Below are 20482 nucleotides of genomic sequence, written 5' to 3'. Positions count from 1 at the left end.
CAGCACTGTGCTTATTAACCTGTGCCACCAGGGAGGCCCTGGTGTTTGCTTTCAAGTATTTCAGGAAAAAAAGTGAGGATGAAATAAGATTGCTAAAGTGTCAATAATTATTGAAGGAGAGAGATAAGTAAATGGGAGTACATTTTATTATTCTGCCAGTTCTTATGTATATCTGAAAAACTCCAAAGAGAAACATTTTTTTTTCAATTAAAAGTGAATCTAAATTAGATTGTGCATTCTTTGCCTTTAGATGCTAAGTATATACAAATAGAAGCATGTTGAGCTGATTTTCATAAAAATAACTAAATGGAAAATAACAAAAAATGCCTATGTACCTTAATTATTATATCCTTACTTCAATATAAATATACATTTATTAACATTTTGATGTAAAGACTTTCTTCAAGTGTATATATGCTGATTAGAATTTTGCCATGGTCCATTTTGCATCTTGTTGTTATTTCCAGCTTTTTTCTTCATTCTTTAAAAACATTGTACCCTGTGATTATCTGTTATCAATTCACAAATTTTCAAACATTTTTCAAAGCACTCAGCTGAGCTTTAATAAGGAAAAATTCCCTTTTGCCTTTATTTTGTTTTCACATTTAATTAAATAATGTACACTATGGCAATTAAACTTGTACAGTCAGGTTTGGGAACAAAGCACCATATATACCCTTTGACTTGTATAACTCAAGATATGGGAATAAATGTCCGTGGAGGTTGCCCATTAAGCTACACTTAACAAACAAACAAAACAACCACCAAAAAAACACTTCTTCAGTGTTTATCCAAATGCAAATGGTGTCCTCAGTCTACATGTTTTACTTAAGGGAGGGAGAATGATTATCCAGTAGGTTAATTGGAGTATACTTAAGAGAACCTTCATTGTAATGTCCTTAAAATGTATAAATGAACGATTGCATGTTAAGGTTGGGATCATGTTAAAAAAAAAAGCCAATAGACATGGAACACCAGTAAGCTCACAAAAAAATCCTTGGTAAAGAAAGGTAGAATAGGGCCTCCCCAATGGTGCAGCGGTTGAGCGCTGGGTTGTGAAGCTGCCCGCAGCCTCTGCAACACCAGTTCGATCCCCGGCTACCGGGTGAGGGTCCCACATGGGGCGCAGACCTCTCCTGCCGCCCGCTTCTCCCCTCAGCAGTGTACTTTGTCAGTCTGCCTGCTCTGCTCTCCGCTCTGACTCTGGTGAATTCTCTCACCCTCCCACGCTTCTGACTATACCTAGTGCTTGTATAAATAAATAAATAAATCTTAAAAAAAAAGTTAAAAAAAAAAAAAAAAGAAAGGTGGAACACATGAGCTCCAGAAGGGAGGAATGATTATGGAAGGAAAACACTAATCTGGCCTCTTTGGACTATTATTTTATATTAGTTTTATATTAACAATCTACTATTATGTTAATTTTAGTAAGCTATTATGTTAACGTTTTATAATCCTAACACTAATGTCTTGTCCTTTTACATTCTCTGGTATCAATTTTTAGATATTTGGTGATGAAGATAACTTTTTTTTTTTCACTGCAGTAGTTTTGACTTGGTTGCATTATTTCCTTTAACATTGTGAAAACTAGAAGAATATTAAATAACTGGATAAAATATTAGAAGTGTGTTCTTTATATTCTATTATGAGAAAGACAGCTTATAGCACATATTGTATATATTTTTTAAAAAATTTACTTAAAGCAAAGTATGTCTTATGTATTTAATTATTATTTATTTTATATTCAGGATTTTATACTGGTCTCAAATGACAATTTAAGTGAAGTCTTATAGTCCTTCTGTAATAAAGAAAATCATGCTCTCTCTCAATTTTAACAGAAAAAACATGGACCCATTTGCCAGAAAACTGCCACTAAAAAACGGAAGACTTTTGATTCAAGCAGACAAAGAGCTGAAGGAACTGATATTCCAACAGTAAAACCTCTCAAACCTAGGGTAATTATATAATCTTTCTAACATTATGAACCTTGCCTCTGTGTATATTGAATATATATATATATATATATTTTCAGGATATATATTTTATATATATATATAAACATTTTGATGTAAAGACTTTCTTTAAGTGTATATATGCTGATTAGAGTTTTGCCATGGTCCATTTAGCATACCAGTTATGCTAAGATGCCAGTGGTGCAAGAGAACAGAGAACATTTCCATATGGGGCAATTAATCTTACCAAAAAATTATAATAGAAAAGTCAGATGTTTATCTTTCTTTTTTAGTCTGTGAATATTTAAGGGAAGGATGGTGAAGTTTGAATAAGATACCTCAACCAGTATTTGAAGTTTATCTTAGAAACCTGCCAGATACATAATTGTATTAACTTTATTTAGCTTAGATTGATAAACTAATGATATTTTTGGAGATTGGTATAACATAGTGGAATATCCCTTGGGCATCATAGATCAACTGCAACAGAGAAGAGAGTCTTATTTTATTGTACAGGAAGTGGGTGGAGAGAAACACCAGAAGGCTGCAGTCCAGCATGGATGTTGGCACATCAGGAGTCCTGGTATTTTCTTTAAGTTTTATTTTCAATTTATTTCACAACATGTTTTGAAACTGGTTTGTCTTTATTTATAGCCTGAACCACCCAAAAAACCATCCAATTGGAGAAGAAAGCATGAAGAATTCATTGCTACCATAAGAGCCGCTAAAGGCCTTGATCAGGCGCTTAAAGAGGGTGGTAAACTTCCTCCTCCTCCTCCCCCTTCCTATGACCCAGGTATCTAGAATATTGGTGATAGATCTGTTCATACGGGGAGAAAACATTGATAAAATTTTTATAAATTTTAAATCACTAATAAAACTGATGAAACACAATCTTTAATATCTTTGCTATAAAAGTAAGGGCATTAATCCAGGCATGTAAGCTCATAGAGACACATTAATATTGAACAGAGATAGACATTGTCTTTTCATCTTAATAGTTTTACTTAACAAAGCATTATTATATCATTACCAATTATTGTAGTCATTGTTAAATGTTAATATTCCAGGAAATATTTTCATCATGCTCACTGTGGATTGAAATAGTTATTTAGTAAGACTGAGAAAGTTATGTTGCCTAATCCTTTGGTATCTTATCTGGAAAGGAAAAAAAAAAATCATCATACTGCTTTTAAAATGTGTAATTCATGTGGAGAAACTATCCTACAGTGATATTCTTAAATTATGTCTTATGTGTTAATTTACTTTTATCATTGGGTAGGTAAATTTACTTTTATCATTGTTACCAAAAGCAAGGCAAGAGGTTGATAATCCCATGTTAGATATTGAGATACTAAAAGATATAAAATAGCACAGTTGACACTTGGACACTATTTATTACTTTGCATGTCATGAGAGCTCTGTTGTAACTACTTGACTGTCACTGGTGGGAGATACCAGCCAGAGACATATGTAAATGAATGGGTTTGGATACATTTCAATAAAACTTTATTTTTTTTATTTTATTTATTTATTTTTTAATGTTTTTAAGTTACAAATGTGTATTTAAAGTTAAAGATCAAATACAGAGTTAAACATTTTACTTTGAAAAATTAACAATCTAAAAGTATAGCTTCAGAAAAATCAAATGTGCTTAAAATTAAAGCTACAAATAAGTAGTTGCAGGCCTACATGATTATTGTACAGTGTAAACCTCGGAAACAAACATTTATTTACATTTAAACTAGCATTGTTTCTTTTTTTTTTTTAATTTTATTTTTATATTCCCCATACAATTGCAACCCCCCCATTCTGACCCTAATCCCTCCCCTCCCGCGCCCCACCACCCCAAAAGTGTCTCTGGTTCATAGTTTTTTGTTGATTTTGATTTTCACTTTCTTATAGTTATTCATTTTCCTGGTCCCTTATTTAAGTTTTCTAGATTCCTGCTATGAGTGAGACCATCCGGTATTTTTCTTTTTCTTTTTGGCTTATTTCACTGAGCATGATCCCTTCCAGTGCCATCCATGTTGCTGCAAATTGCATGTGTTTATCTTTTTTGAATGCTGAGTAATATTCCATGGTATATATGTACCACATCTTCTTGATCCAGTCATCTATTTTTGGGCATTTGGGCTGTTTCCAAAACTTAGCTATTGTAAACAGTGCTGCTATAAACATAGGTGTGCAGGTGCTCTTTGGAATTGATGTTTCTGTGTCCTTTGGGTAAATACCTAGGAGTGGAATTGCTGGATCATATGGAAGCTCTATGTTTAGTAGGTCAAGAAATCTTCACACAGCTCTCCATAGTGGTTGGACCAGTTTGCATTCCCACCAATAGTGCAGGAGAGTTCCTTTTTCTCCACATCCTCGCCAACATTTGTTGTTGCTAGTTTTTTTAATATGTGCTATTCTCACTGGTGTAAGATGGTATCTCATGGTAGTTTTGATTTGCATTTCCCTGATTACAAGTGATGTTGAACATTTTTTCATATGCCTGTTGGCCATTTGCATTTCCTCTTCAGAGAAGTTTCTTTTTAGCTCTTCTGCCCATTTTTTTGACTGGGTTATTTTATTTGTTGTTGTTGAGTCTCATCAGCTCTTTGCAGATTTTTGTGATCAGTCCTTTATCATTAGTGTTGGGTGCAAAATGTTCTCCCAGTCAGTGGGGTTTCTCTTTGTTTTTGTTATTGTCTCTTTTGCTGTGCAGAAGCTCTTTAATTTGATGTAGTCCCAGCTGTTTATCTTTGCCTTCACTATCACTGCTTTGGGTGATGTATCTGTAAAGATGTCTTTGATGTGCAAATCACGTAGTGTTTCGCCTATATTTCCTTCTATATATTTTATGGTTTCAGATCTTATGTCTAGTTCTTTAATCCATTTTGAGTTGATTTTTGTGTATGGTGTGAGGTAGTGGTCAAGCTTCATTCTTTTGCATGTAGCGACCCAGTTTTCCCAGCACCATTTATTGAACAAACTTTCTTTGCTCCAATGCATAGTCTTTGCTCCTTTGTCAAAGATTAGTTGACCATAAATCTGTGGGTTTATTTCTGGATTTCCTATTAGATTCCATTGGTCTGTATGTTTGTTCTTGTTCCAATACCATGCAGTTTTGATGATTATGGCTTTGTAGTATAGTTTGAAGTCTGGGAGTGTGATGCCTCCATTCCCTTCTTTCTTGAGCTTTGGCAATTCGGGGTTTTTTGTGATTCCATATGAATTTCATCAATAATTGTTCTATTTCTTTGAAGAATGTCATTGAAATTTTTATTGGAATAGCATTGAATCTGTATATTGCTTTTGGTAGGATGGCCATTTTAATAATGTTTATTCTTCCAATCCATGAGCAGGGGATGTCTTTCCATTTCTTTGTGTCTTCTTCTATTTCTTTTAACATAAAACTTTATTTTTAAAACAGAAAACACACAGACTGAATTTGGCCTCTGACCCTATTTTGCCAGCCCTTTTCCAAAGACTTAACTTTAATTAATTAATTTTAATTCTGGTATTATAATATCTAGGATATTCCACTAGACTTGAAACTTTTTTAATACCACTGTAATTTCCCCATGAGTTAAATTTTCTTTCTGCTTGGTGGTATTTGTACATAGCATATTGATCAATTTGACTATAAATTGCATGTTTATATAAGTCAGAAAGAGAGTACTGTTTTTAGCATAATTGGGGCTTAAGAATTATTTTTAATATCTTAGTCCAGACAAAGCAACTCTTGTTAGTAGAGAACTTATCCTACTCCATTCATTTCAGCAGGAAAAATTTCTGAACTTGATGAGCATGAATTCTAAAGAGCAAACTACCTTTCAAAAAGTAAATCCGTTGAAATAAATTGAGATTTTTTGACACTAAATTTTATATTTATTATTATACATGATGTCTCATAAAGTTGAGATCTTTTACAATGCTACAAATGTTTTTGTCTGTGATAATTTTGAGATTTAATTTTAAAAGAAATTTTATTTAAAGTATACCTTTGCATTTTAGGACAATATCTAATCTTTGGAAATAGATGTGGTTTTTTTTAATTTGAATTAATTATGTTACTGAGATATTTTTATCACTTCTTCCATCTGTTGGAATCTCTAAGACAAAATAAAGCTATAATTTTTCTCTAATTGAAATAAAAGATTTTAACAGATGATCTCAAAATTTAAAATATATTTTTAGTATATAATGTGCTATTGCTTAGTCTTATGTATAACACAGTATTATAGAGGCAAAAGAGCAATAATATTTTTCCTCTACTTTTTCATTCTTTTATACTGAGGATCGTTCTTTTGTTCTTTTTTCCCCCTAATATTTGATTCTAAATTTGGAAAAAATTAGAATTTATCATCTACTACTAGACTTTTTCTTAAATATTTTTACTGAGCTTAGATAAGTCACGTTGGATCATTTATAAAGACATGAAAGTTTCTGTTTATCTGATGTTATTTACATTGTTACATCTTAAATTACTGTTCATTAAAACTGAAAATTCTTTTAAGTTCCATTTCAAGTGTTATATTATTAATCTGTTATTTTTTTATCTGTTTTAGATTATATCCAGTGTCCTTATTGCCAGAGAAGATTTAATGAAAATGCAGCTGATAGACATATAAATTTCTGTAAGGAACAGGCAGCACGTATTAGTAATAAAGGCAAATTTGCTACTGATATCAAAGGAAAAGCAACTTCTCGGACACAGGTGAAATTCTCAATTTTAATCATTTCTACAAAGAAATGTGAGAACAGCTCATTTAAGTTTTGTGTTTATGCTTTACAGATATTTTATCACAGTTTTCTTAACTGCAAAAATTTCTACATTATTCAGGGATTTAGTAAACAATTTGAATGGCCTATTGAGAATAAAATTAATGAATTTGAAATGCATTTGAGTTAGTAGAGAATTAAAAATTTCCTGATTTAAAGAATAGGACAAAGGTAAGAACATCATTTAAAATAGGCAAAACAGATTCAGTCTATAAATTATATTGTTTGTCATCAAAAGTGCAGTTCGCATTTTGCACCATATAATTGGCCCATTTTTCCTATTTACAAACCCCCAATATTTTCCCTTCTGGTAACCACTATTTTGTTCTTATAGTCTAAGAGTTTGATTTGTTTTGATCATTAGTTTTATTTTCCTTGTATGTGTGAAATCATACAGTCTTTGACAGTGTTTGTCTTTCTACATATGACTTATTTTACTCAGCATAATGCTCTCTAGGAGCATTCATATTGTTGCAAATGTTGAGATTTCATCTTTATTTTATAACTGAGTACTGTTGCACTGTGTGTGTTTGTGTGTTTGTGTTTACCACATCTTTATCCAGTCACCTGTATCTGGGTACTTAGGTTGTTTCCAGCTCTTTAATATTGTGAATAATGCCGTGATGAACATTGAGAGATATATATTTCTCAAATTAGTGTTTTTATATTCTTTGGATAAATACTTAGAAATGGCACAATCTGAACTGTACGGAATTTGTATTTTAAATTATTAATGAATCTCCATACTGTTTTCCACAATTGGTCATTTGGTTTACATTCTCATTAGTGTTTCCTTCTCTACATATCCTCTCCGACACTTATTTCTTATAGTTTGGATTATAACAACCATTCTCACATGTGTAAGGTTTTTGATATCTCATTATTGTTTTGATTTGCAGCTCCCAGATAACAAGTATGATGAAATCTTTTCATGTGCTTGTTTTTGACCTATATGTCTTTTTTGGAGATGTATCTGTTCAAATCCTCTGCTTATTTTTTAATTGGCTTGTTTGTTTTTTGTTGAGTTTTACGAGCTCTCTTTATATATTTTGGTTACATACCCCTTGTCAGATGTATACCTTGTAAATATCTTCTCCCATCCAGTAGGAAGCCTTTTCATTTTGGTGATTGTTTCCTTTGCTGTGTAGAAGTTTTTTAATTTGATGTAGTCCATTTGCTTATTTTTGTTTTTGTTTCACTTGTTGTCAGGTCTAATCTCCAAAGACGTCTCTAAGGCCAATATCAGGGAACTTATTGTTTTTTCTTCTATCATTTTCTGGTTTCAGATTTTATATTCAAGTCTTCAATACATTCATTAATTAGTTTTTTAGTGTGGTGGTAAATGATGGTATAGTTTCATTCTTTTGTATATGGCCACCTGATTTCCCCAACACCATTTATTGAAGAGGATGTCCTTGCTCCAGTGTATGCTCTTAGCTTCTTTTTCATAAATTTATATATATAATGCGTGTATTTCTGGGTGTCAATTTTGGTGTTGACTATAGGTTTGTTGTATATGGCCTATTTTATGTTAAGGTATACCCATTTTGTTGGTGGTTTTTTGCTTAAAAGGATATTGCATCTTGTCTTGTTGGTCTGCTGTGATGATTATATGATTTTTGTCCTTTTTAGTTATGCATAGTATTTGATTTGTGTATGTTCAGTCATTTGGCATCTCTGGACTAAATCCTAATTGATTGTGGTATCTGATTTTTTTAGTATATTGTTAAATGTGGTTTGCTTATATTTTGTTGAGAATTTTTGCATGTGTGGTCATCCAAGGTCCTTATCTATAATTTTTTCTTTTGTGATGTTCTTGTCTGGCTTTAAAACAAGATGATTTTGGTCTTATAAAATGTCTTTGGAAGTCTGCCCTCCTCAGTTTGTTGGAAGATTTTGGGAAGGATATGTGTTAATTTTATTTGGAAAATTTGCTAGAATTCACGAGTGAAGCCATCTGGTCCTGGGCTTCTGTTTTTTGAAAGTCTTTTCATTACTGCTTTTTCATTTCCTTACGAATGTCTTTTGGAGAACAAAAGTTTTAAAATTATATCAAGTCCAGTTTTTCAATAATTTTTTCTATGATTTATGCTTGGTTTTTGTCAACGATGAATGTATTTTTTCTCCTATGTGGTCTAGAATCTTATAGTTTAGTGTTTATGTTTCGATTATGTATCATTTCAAGCTAATATTTGTATGTGGTGTGAAGTAAGAAACAATTGTTAACTCTTCTATGTGGATTTTCTGTTCTAGTACTCTGTTAACTTTCCCAATGAATTAATTAGCTAGGCATGTTGGTTGAAGATCAGTTGAATGTTTATATGTGATTATATTTTAGAACACACTTTTCTGTTCCACTGATATGTGTATTTCTCCTTTTAGCAATACCACACTATTTCCACTCTGAGTATATTGCATTTGCAAACTTGTTATATTTCCACTTTATTTTTCTTTATTTCACGATGCTCATTTTCATCTTGGTTGGCCATGATATTTTTTGATCTTGTATTTTGCTAAATTCACTTATAAATTATTATAGACTTCTTATAGATTTCCTAGGATTTTTCTGTGTACAGTCATTGATGGGGTTCTGATGAGATACTGGGGTTCAGTGAGCTGGGTCCATAGTTATATCTGAGAAAAGTTTCAGCAGAGTTCCCCTTTTAGCGGGACTAGGCAAGTTTACCATGGAGGCGAAGACATTTGCACAGATACAGGCAGGTAAAAGGTTACATTTTAAAAGGACAGGTTTGTTAGGAAAAGGAGAAAGGGAAAAAAGAGGCACCTGCAAAAACACAGGTGGGCTGAGAGTTGCTGCTGCTGCTACTTTTCAAAGGGAAATGTTTGCTTAAAGAGACAATTGCACAGACACAGGAAGGCAGTCTTGGGAAGAGCCCTGCCTTTTGCCAGGACAGGAATTGTTCTAATACAGTGTTCTTTTTGGTGGGGAGCGGTTCACAGTTCACTCCTTTGTGCAATTGATGTCTAAACCAATCACTTCTAGGGTGTGGTTGGATTAATTTGTAAAGACTGGCGATTTCCTAATGCCCCTCAATCTCCTTATCTCCACTTTTTGTTTGTGCCTAGAAATACTTTCTATAGCAGGACCTGCCTAAGGAATTTTAATTTCTATAGATGGCTTAAAGACTGGGTTGAACTTTCCTAACCCCACCTTAAGTGTGTGGTCTTTTGAGGTCTCCATCCCAAGTTTTCTACTCTAAGCCCTCCATGAGTCATGTCATGTGTAAATAAGGACATTATTGTTACCTTCTCCAATCTGTATGCTTTCCTTTCCTTCCCCTCCCTCCCTCCCTTCCTTCCATCCTTTCTCTCTCTCTCTCTCTCTCATACTGGCTAGAACTTTTAGTCCATTGTTGAGTAGAAGTGTGGTAAGAATGAACATTTTTACTTGATCCTGTTCTTAAGTGAAAAGCATTCAGTATTTTACCACTGAAGTTTTAGTTTTGGATTTTTATTAATTTCCTTTGTTAGACTTGTCAGTTCTATTCCCTAAGAGAATTGATTTTTTTTAACCAAAAATGGATTTTCAGTTTTGTTGAGTGTTCTTTATCTATTAAGATGATAATATTTTTTCTCCCTTCTTTTAATATGATAAACTGCACTGATTGATTTTCAGCTGTTAAATCAATTTTGCATTCCACAAATAAAATCCATTTGGTTGTGAATCATTACCTTTTATAATATTGTTAGATTTGATATGCTAAAATTTTGTTCAGAGTTGTTACCTTTATGCTCAGAACAGAAACTAGTGTGTGGTTCTCATTACAATGTAATGTAAAAAGGGGAGATTCCTTTTTACCTGTCCCACTAATGAAGGGTGGAACTGAGTGTTGAGAGGAAGGTGAAAAGCACTTGGGAGAGAGGACTTGGGTGGATAGGGGCATATGGAGCAGAGAGACACGTGAAGAAAAAGCCATGCTTGCTTCTCAGAGCCTTTGTACCAGTCACTTGGAAGACATGGAAGGAGACTCTTGGGCAAGAGATGGGTGGGAGACTTGAGAGGAGGCTGACAATGGCAGCCTTTAGCTTGACTTATACTTTGATTTTAATCCTTTTTTTCCAGACTTGCCTGACCCCTTCTGCCCCTTTCCTATGGCTCCCTGCCTAAGGTACCTTAGTTTGTGGCCAGCTTTTGGGCTAACCCTGTTTGTCTGGGCATTTACCCTGGAGGAGATGGGCAACTGGGTGCCGCCTCTGCAGTGCGGCACTCAACCCGCTGCGCCACCAGGGAGGCCCCCTTTCTTCTTTCTATGCACACTAATTCTATTAAAGTTCTTTTCTGTTGAAGGTCTTGCACACTAGGAATTATGCTTTGTCTTTATGTGGTAAATGGCACAACCCATTGAGTTTGGGAGTTTCAGGTGCCCATAGTCTGCCCACTAACATTCTTTATATGTTTTCCATATCACCTCATAATGGATTTACAATGAGTCCCTCCCATTTTCTGAAATATTTATAAATTCTTCTTTGTGGAGTTTTGTAGTATTGATGTTATTCCTATTTTATGTTTGCTGGAATTCACCAATAAAGCAATGTGGGTATGGATTTTTCTTTTAATTCTTTTTTTGGAGGTTTTCAATTAATGCTTCAATTTCTTTGATAGACAGAGTATTCAGCTTTTAATTTCTTCTGGGTGTCAGTTTTGGTAATTTGCATCATTTACATAACTTGCCTATATAAATGGATTTATTGACCTAAAGGTATTGTGCTTTTAGTGCCTGTAGAACTTGGAATGATACTTCTTTTTTTGAAGTTCTATTCTCTTTCTCCAGAAGAAAGAGAAATTAGGAAAATAATTCCACTTGTAATTGCATCAGAAGTGTAAAGTACCTAGGAATAAATTAAACCAAGGATGTGAAAGACTTTATATGAAAACTTTAAGACATTGTTGGGGGAAAAAAAAGTACACAGATAAAAGGAACAAAACTACTAAAAACTGAATGTTTATATGTTCCTGAACATTCCATATTCTGGCATTTTGTCTTTTCTCTTACTTTCTAATGGGATTTGTTTCCCTTATCAATCTCATTAATTAATGAATTTTGTTACATCTTTTCAAAGAAATGGCTTTTGGTTTCACTGCTTTAACATTGTTGTAGATTTACTCCAAAAGTCTTGTTTTTCTATTTTACTTTGTTTTAATTGGAGTACCATTAGTTTACATCCTTGAAAATATAATTTTTAATCACCATATACAGTTCAAAATACTTATATTTTTAAATTTCTTTTACTATTAGTTTATTTAAGAATAAGTCATCTGCTTCCAGGTATTTGGTTTTTTTTTAGATATGTTATTGTTATTTTTTATTAGGTTCTGTTGTAGTGTAAGAACATAGTAAGATTTCCATTTATTTCAGAATCATTTTATTGCCTGTAAATTATCTAATTTGTAGTATATATTCTTTTTAATTTTTTTTTTTAATGAATGTTCCATAGCATTTGGGAAAAAATGTATTCTGCAGTTGTGTATAATGTTTTATAAAGGTCAGATTAAGGTGACTGACAGTGTTATTCAGATCTTTATGTTCTCATCTTCCTGTTTAAATGCTTACATCAGTTATTGAGGGAAATGTGTAAAAATAGCTATGATTGTGAGTTTTTTCTATATCGCTTTAATTTTCCAGCTTTTGCATCAAGTATTTTGAATTTTTAATAATTTTGCTTAATGTTTATAACTTGGTATTGCTTCATCATTTATTTTCCCTTTTATCACTATGGATTTCTCTTATTTTCCAAGGCAATATTCCTTGTGAGAAGTGTGTTTTTTCCTGGTAATATAAATCATTTCAGCTTAACTACCCTTATTTCCTTTCCATTCTTTAAATGTTTTTTAAAGACATTTTTACATCTCCTGTAGACAGCCTATATAATTGGTTATTTTTTAAAATCTAATAATGCTATCCTGTTGTTTCAAGTGGTTAGTCATTTACATTTATTGAAATTATTGGTGTGTTTAGGTTTGTCATATTGATGTTTTTTTGTTTTGTCCTTTTTATTTTAACTCCATTTGTGACTTATTCCTTGCCTCTCATTTTAGTGAAAGACCTTTTATTTTATTTCACCTCTTAAACATATTTGCAGTAACTTAAGCTTAACAGCTAAATCTAGCATACCAGTGCCCACTTGGAGACAGTTTCTGTTAACTCTCATTTTTGCTGAATGTGGGCCATACTTTCCTGTTATTATTTTTCCTTTTGTTTTCTTAATTCCTTCTTCCTCTTTTCCTTCCCCTTTCCTTCTCTCCTCTCCTTTCCCTTTCTTACAGTGAAACTCAGAATACACAATTACCAGTTTTTTATTTCTTATAATTGGCTGTTTTTCTAACTTCCTGTTAACTTTTTATACTCTCCAATTTCCTGTTAACTTAATATTTACGCTTATCTTTTATTTCTTTAAGTTTAGTAAGCATAATTGTTTTCTATTATGTGTCTGAAAATTGTAGTATCATATGACCATTATAGATATTTTCTTGCTCTCTTTTTTCACCCTCATTCTTGATTCTTATGTCATTATTTCCAAAATTATTATTGACTGTTTACTGCTTGTTCCCTGTAAAAAGTTACTCATGAAGATTATACATGTGGTGTGTCCACTTCCAAAGGTATCTAAGCAAACTAGCGGTTTTGAAATTATTGACTTAGTTTGCTTGACCATCCTAGTAATGCTAATTTATATAGCAAATCCATGTAATGGCCAAACTGTTGTTACAGTCTTAGATTATGTTGACCTGGCAGTTCTTCTTCCACTCACTTGACATTCAGTGTTTTTAAAATAATTGTACTTTGCAGAGTGTTTTCAATTTTCACTTAAAGATTGATCCAAATAATGATTTCTACCATTTTATCAGAAATGAATATTCCCCACATTCTTTAAGCTTTTTCACTTTCAATGGAAAGTCTTTCTAAATATAGTCTACTAAATAGATGTATTAGATCTGTGATTGTGTAAAAGCATGCGAAATAATCAACAGCCAAGAAATGCTTATTTAATGAATGAGATATATATGAATATAGCTATATATATATACATATAAAGTGATTTTGCTCTTGTAATAAGTAAAATGTATCTATGAAATTGTTAATAGAGTTACCCTGAAATTCTTCATAGTACTTGGCAGAATTTTAGCTAGATGTTTTGGAAAAGATAAAATACAGTTCAGTAAGGAAGGAGTCAGATTATCTAGGTCAGGCGAACAGCAAGTTACTGCCAACAGGTGAATATGTTTTAAAGAAGGCATTCAGAGTAGATTGAAGATTCAGTAAAGAAACTACCCCAACTAGATATCATAGAAAGTAATAAGGAATATTATAGGAGATAGATGAATTTGGGCTAGTTGTGGATAGCTCAGGAAACCTGACAATAGATTATTTGATTAAAGCAGTGGAATAGCTAATAGAGAGTGGAAAGACAAAGCACCTTTTGAAAGGAATATTCTCTCTTTTGCTGTTTTTGAGCCATTAATTTAATAATAATTACTAGTATATACAAAAAAATCTTTACTCCTTATTATACAATGCCCTTTATACCTGCATCCTTACTAAGGCTTGACCTCTCAGTATGTAATTTGGTATACCAACCCCTTTGTTTAAGCTAATCATTTTTCTCTTTTTTGGTAGTTAGCAGAATATTGGTTAGCGGTAATCCTATTTCTTAGTCCAGTTTTTATTAACTTTATTTTTAAAGATATGTTTTTGATATTTCACAAGTCTTTATTAGATCTTGTTTTCCATATTGTTGTTAGTTTTAAACTTTTCCTAATCTTCATTGGTATTTCAGTGGAGAGACTGATATACCCAGATGCCTTTTAAACTAGAGACACCTCTTACTATGCTTTTTGGAGAAACTATATATGATGCATCTTCAAGGACTCCTCGTCATTTATATTTATTTGACAGATAGCTATGAAGGCCTTTTATTTGTCAAGTGCTTAAGAAATTTTAAGCACAAATTTCTGGCATAATTGTGCCAAATGTGCATAGTAATTATGTGTGTATATGACCCTTTCATCAAGATTTATTTATTTTTAGAAATAACATACTGAATTTTAAAATGTTACAATGTGTACCTTTAAAATTTGTGTCTTGGGGGAGGAGAAGAGGGATTAGGGTCAGAGTAAGGGGGGTGGGAATTTTATGGGGAATATAACCAAAATAAAAATGCCTACATTGTGCAAAAATGAAAAATGATTTAAGAATTTTATAAAATAAAATAATTTAAAAATAAGATAAAATAAAGTTTGTGTTTTGCCAGCAGTACTAAGCAATAATACATCATAAATATTGTATTATACTAATTCTTGGTTATAAAATATGCTTTGATTTTTGAAAATTAGATTAAAACCAGTATTTCACATGAATTCCTAAGTAATGTAAATAAAGTAGTGGACTAAATTTCAGGTACACATGTAAGCCCAGTAATCACCTATGATTGAAACATCAGACTAGAAATAAGGTCACATGAATCTTTTTTTAATATATATTTATATATATATATATTTTATATCATTCATTTTTGTAGGTCACATGAGCCTTAATTCTAGTTATGTCTTTAAGTCGGGGTATAACCCTAGACAAGTTTTTAGTTTGGAGCATCAAGTCATCTATAAGATACTTTTACATTTAGTAGCATTCTGAGCGATATTTGACTCAAGTAAAAGATAATAAAATAAAATTTATAGTGATATATCCCTCTAGAGAATGTTGAAAGAAAAAAGATAAACAAGATAAGCTGAACTACTTTTTCTCAACCCATATTATATTCACCTAACATGTACTGGCAATGATAAATAAATTGGAATTGGCTCTTTTCCTTTATATAAGGAAATCCAAAAAGCAGTTGTCATAAAACTTGTCTGTATTGGTAAGGTAACCTCATGACTTTTTATTAGTAAGAAATTTGGCTGGATTATATATATGATATATAAAAGCATAGCCAAAAACATTTAAAACTCTTGACCTTTATAGTTGTACAACCAGGTAAACATCATTTGGTCTTTCTAAGTTTTTCTGTTAATGTTTGCCACTTAAATCTTAGCATTGATGAAATTATTTTCATTAGACATTTTTTTCCCCTTTGAACTGAGAAAATTTGCTCTTGGTTTATTTTAGCAGTGTAACATCTGAAGCAGACTTTCAGTATACCAATTTTGAGAGGGAACATTAGATTCAGAAACCTCTCTTTGGGGTGACATAGTTCAATTTGCACTTTTTTGACTTGTGTAATTTATTAGCTAATAAAAAGAGTTGTTGATAAAAATATCTTATTTTCATTATTTTAGTATAAGCCGCCTGCTCTTAAGAAGTCAAATTCTCCTGGAACCACACCAGTGTCTTCACGATTACCACAACCGAGTAGCACGAGCAAAACTGTAGTAGGTAATGAAATTCATAAAATTATTTGACATTTTTAAGCAATGTTGATAAAAAAGAAACTGAAGTTAGTGATTTGTTCTGGAATATTAAAATAGATTCATAATTAGGAAGAATTGTGGAGGATAAGCAATTATTTCTGGATAAAAATTTGGTGGGCTTCCGTGGTGGCGCAAGGGGTTAAAGTGTCAGCACTATGAAGCATTCCGCAGCCACTGCAGCACAAGTTCAATCCCTGGCCAGGGAGGTGACCCCCATGGCACAGCAGACCTCTCCTGTCTGGCTCGCTGCTCCCCTTAGCAGTGTATTTCAGTCAATCCACTTGTTCTGTTCCACACTGTGGGAATCCTCTCACACACCGACCCCCCCAGCACCTCTGGCCTACACCCCAGCTTTTGTATGCATAAGTAAATAAATCTTTTAAAAAAATTGGGTAAATTTTAATAGCTTCTACTTTAGATATTCTGTAGTTCTTTGTTGTTACTCTAAATGGTTATTTTTGATGTTGTTATTGATAAATCACCAGTTCAGAATGGTCACCAGGTTCTTTTCTTGATTCTTCCACCACAGTATTTTTCCTTCATTTCTATGTTAGTTTTTTCATCTTACTGAAATTGGCAAACTTACTTAATAGACAAATGTTTAGAAGCTTGAAAAAGCTGTTGATTATTGAGGTGGGCCTTTGTGTGTATATTTTAAGAAAGAAAGAAAGAAATCAAAGGTGTTTCCTGGAAATGCCAGTTTAAAAAAAAAAAAAAACTTCTTGTTGATAATTTGTTTTGATTTATTGCCACTAAAGCATTGTTTTCCTATCAGAGGTTCTGTTTTATGTGATTTTTCTTTTTCAGAGAGTCATTAAAACTAATGCCTTTTTATTATAAGGTGTGCCCACAGGTAAAGTGTCTTCAGTTAGCAGCTCTTTGGGAAACAAACTTCAGAACTTATCTCCCTCCCATAAAGGGCTAGCAGCCCCTCATGCAGGGTAAGTATACATCAAATTTATTTTATGGGTAATATATTTTACTAACTTACATTTCTTTCTAAATTCATTTGCCTTTTAACATATTGTTGATCAGCACAATGCTGTAGGAGATCTAAATTAAATAAATAAACATTTTGGAAAAAAGATCTGGTGGCATTTATTAAAAGCATATGTTTTGTTTGAATAATTTTATTTCTAGGAATCTAGTTTAAGGATACCTCTTGAAATTTGGAAAATTTTCATAGTACCGCAATTTATTAAGCACCATGTATCAGGCACTGTGCTCAATATTTTAGATATATTTTTATTAAAACTACCCCACTACCATAGAATGAAAGGCTCAGAAAAACAAAATAAATATACATGACCATTAGGAGTTGGAAGCAGGATAAAAATTGAACTTGTTTGTCTATAAACACTGGGCTCTTTTCATATATTTTTATTGTAATTCAAGTAAAGTAAATCCCCTAAATGGCAGCTATGTTTGAATAGTAAATTATGAAAACCTAACAAGATATATTAAGCAGTCATAAAATATATAAAAATTTTAATATCAATTATGCTATAGCATGATAAGGATGTAGAAAACAGAACTCCTTGTGTGCTATGATAGAAACTATAAAAGTATTTGTAGAAAAAATGAAACATATTGAATTATGGGTTTTTTTTAATGCTAGGCTTTTAATAAAGTAGTTTAACATTCGACAATTATTTTGATGTAGAAAAAATGTTTGATAACACAAGAAGTTTTAATAGAAGGCCACCTATTCCAGTAGAAACTTACTCACCCATTATGATACGTCAGGAAATTATATTACCACATGACTGCTGGAATGAGGATTAATCTCAAACTTTATAGTGATAAAGTTGATATAAGAAATGCCACACACATTAATTTCAAGTGTTGGGTATCTTGAAATTTTGACTTTTATTTTACAAACATTTATGAGTATCATTTGAGAGTAATTGTCTTTTCTTAATTTGGCTACAAAGCATAAGACCTAAAACAAGATTAATGTAATTATCATTGTAGAAAAAGAAAAAAAATCAACCAGCAATATCTGATAAATTAAAAGTTCTTATTGTTGCACTACCAAAAAAGAAACAGCCTCTTCTTAAGAAAGAAACAGGTTATCAGGTGGTTGAAAAGTAAAAGTAAAAAGTTCTCAATGGTAAAATACTGATTCATTTTTTTTCTTTTCTTTTCTTTTTTTTTTCCTGCTTCTCTACTGAGTACTTAGCTAAGGTATAAATATAGCAATATGTGTTTTAGCTGTATAAAATCTTTCTGACATATCACAGAGCATTGACCTTCATGTAAGGCCTTATGGTGTGCATTATAATTTTATTTACAGTTGATTATGAATAAAAGCCAATATTTTCACTACCTCTGCTATCATACTGGTGATTTTATCAGTTGGCAATAATAGTCTTTACTGACACCCTGTATTCTTGAATAAGCTATGTGAAGCTAACTGATGTAGTGAAAATAGAGTCTGGATTAGGAAGCTAGACTTCTAAACTGTGCTTTGTCACTAAGTGACTTAACTCATGTCAAGAAAAAGTATGTTTTCACTAAGAAGCAAAGATTTTGAGCACATAATTTTATGTTTTTCACAGCTCATAATGTCATGAATATTTAAAACTTCTGGGTGTCCCTCAGAATATTAAACTGTCAAACATAATTATGCAAAAATGTATTTTGTCTATTTTATATATGATCCTCATGTGTTAAAGGAGAGTTTCCAACCACTGAAGAGTGAGTAGTGATGTTTGCTTCTGGCCAGTATGTTGTTATTGATATATTAACTAGCATATTGCAAAATAGATTCTTTCAGGACTGCCGATTTAGTGATCCAAGTTAATTTTTTTTAGAAATATAGAGGTACTGATCTGTTTGTATGCTTCGTGCTAGATTGTAAACCCTCTGATAGTACAGATCATTTCTGCCTTCCCTTGACATGTAGCTACAGAATGTAGTGTAATGCATGGCACATAGGCATAAAACAAATGTTTGGTGAATGAATGAGAAAAAATGAATACATTAATAAATTAAATCCATTGTGTGTTAACCTGTTGGCTGGCACATGATAGAATCATGGTCCTAGTACAGATGGAAGGATTATTTCAAGTTTGTCTGGTGACCATTATTTTCATTGACATTGATAACTCAGGGTTGAGCGAAAGTGGAATTAAGCATGTGAAAATGCCTCTGGTAAACTATAATATTCAAGAAATTGAGTCCTTTGAGACTACTAAATGGTGTCATTTCAGTGAGTTGGGCTCATTTAAACCTAATATATATATATTCTTTATTGTGGTCAACTTTAATCATGCACACCTGTGGTCTGTAATATTTAGCATGTATTGAATTCATGCCCTAGAAAAATTTCTCTTTGCACTTGGAAAAATTGTATCTTTGGCAGTTAACTTACAGACAACCTGTGGGTCAGCCAGTTTTAACAGATTTTATTTAAGCAAAACATATCCACAGTGGAAAATTTTTCACTCTCAAAAGGTTATCTTTAATCTTAGGAGATCTTAGAAGTATGACAAAACACAAAGCTTTTAAATAAGCATTGCCACATTTGAGTTGTGTCACAGAATTTATGTAGTCATGGCTTGAAAATTGTTTTCTTAATGGTTAATTACCAGCCTAAATGAATATTTTAGGTGATTAGTTTTATCAAATTTCGAAGATTTATTTCTGTTCAGTTACAATGAATAACAGACATTTGTTTTGTAGATAGGCTGTATAGTCAATGTGTTAATAAAACTAAAACAACAGAATACATTAAGGAACATTTTTAATAAAAATGGTTTTGTTTTTCATACTTTATATTAACAACGATAAATAGATGTCTGCTTTTTGAAAAGAACATTTTTGTGTGAGTAGAGACGTACTTTTCTCATAAGCCTATCTTTCGGTGTGTATGAGTTAAGTTTGTATAGAATATCATTTACATTTTCATGAACTACTCTGTCTTTCATGGTTCACCTAGAAATGGCTAAAGCAACCTAGTATGCAAAGTTTGGCTTCTTCAGTGGATATAGCAACGATTGATGCTATTGGATTAGGGAACCTAGTTTTGCCTTGGAATTGAGATATTTAATTACCTGCATAGAGTAGATGAATTTTGTCTCAAGAGCAGAAATTTTAAAACTTTGCCTCATATCATCATAACTGTGCAATTCTACAAATATACAAAAATACTATGTGGTAAATATTTTCCTGATTTTACTTTAGAAATCATCTTTTTGTTATGTATCTATCATGCTTGTTACAGTCTTTCGAGATTGAGTTGCTTATTTCATGTGTGAAATCACTCTCATAGTATCAGCAGTAAATAAGTACCTTCCATAAGTTAAAATTAATTTCAAATTAAGAA

At 32.2% G+C, this 20482-nt stretch overlaps 1 protein-coding gene across 1 annotated transcript in view; it reads left to right on the top strand.

The window, feature by feature from the left end:
* ZC2HC1A (zinc finger C2HC-type containing 1A) overlaps window positions 1–20482 on the top strand; it is a gene marked incomplete at both ends in the record, with an annotated part of 45732 nt that overhangs the window by 13640 nt on the left and 11610 nt on the right. Inside the window, 5 exons of the mRNA XM_084229426.1 lie at window positions 1839–1955; window positions 2607–2748; window positions 6509–6657; window positions 16021–16117; window positions 16994–17093. Of these exons, the coding sequence (XP_084085552.1) occupies window positions 1839–1955; window positions 2607–2748; window positions 6509–6657; window positions 16021–16117; window positions 16994–17093 (605 nt within the window). The remainder of the gene's footprint in view (window positions 1–1838; window positions 1956–2606; window positions 2749–6508; window positions 6658–16020; window positions 16118–16993; window positions 17094–20482) is intronic.

This window comes from Talpa europaea (assembly GCF_964194135.1).
Source record: "Talpa europaea genome assembly, chromosome: 3".
Lineage (NCBI taxonomy): Eukaryota > Metazoa > Chordata > Mammalia > Eulipotyphla > Talpidae > Talpa > Talpa europaea.
Note: the sequence above shows the minus strand (reverse complement) of the source record. Positions and strands in the feature narration are given on the sequence as shown.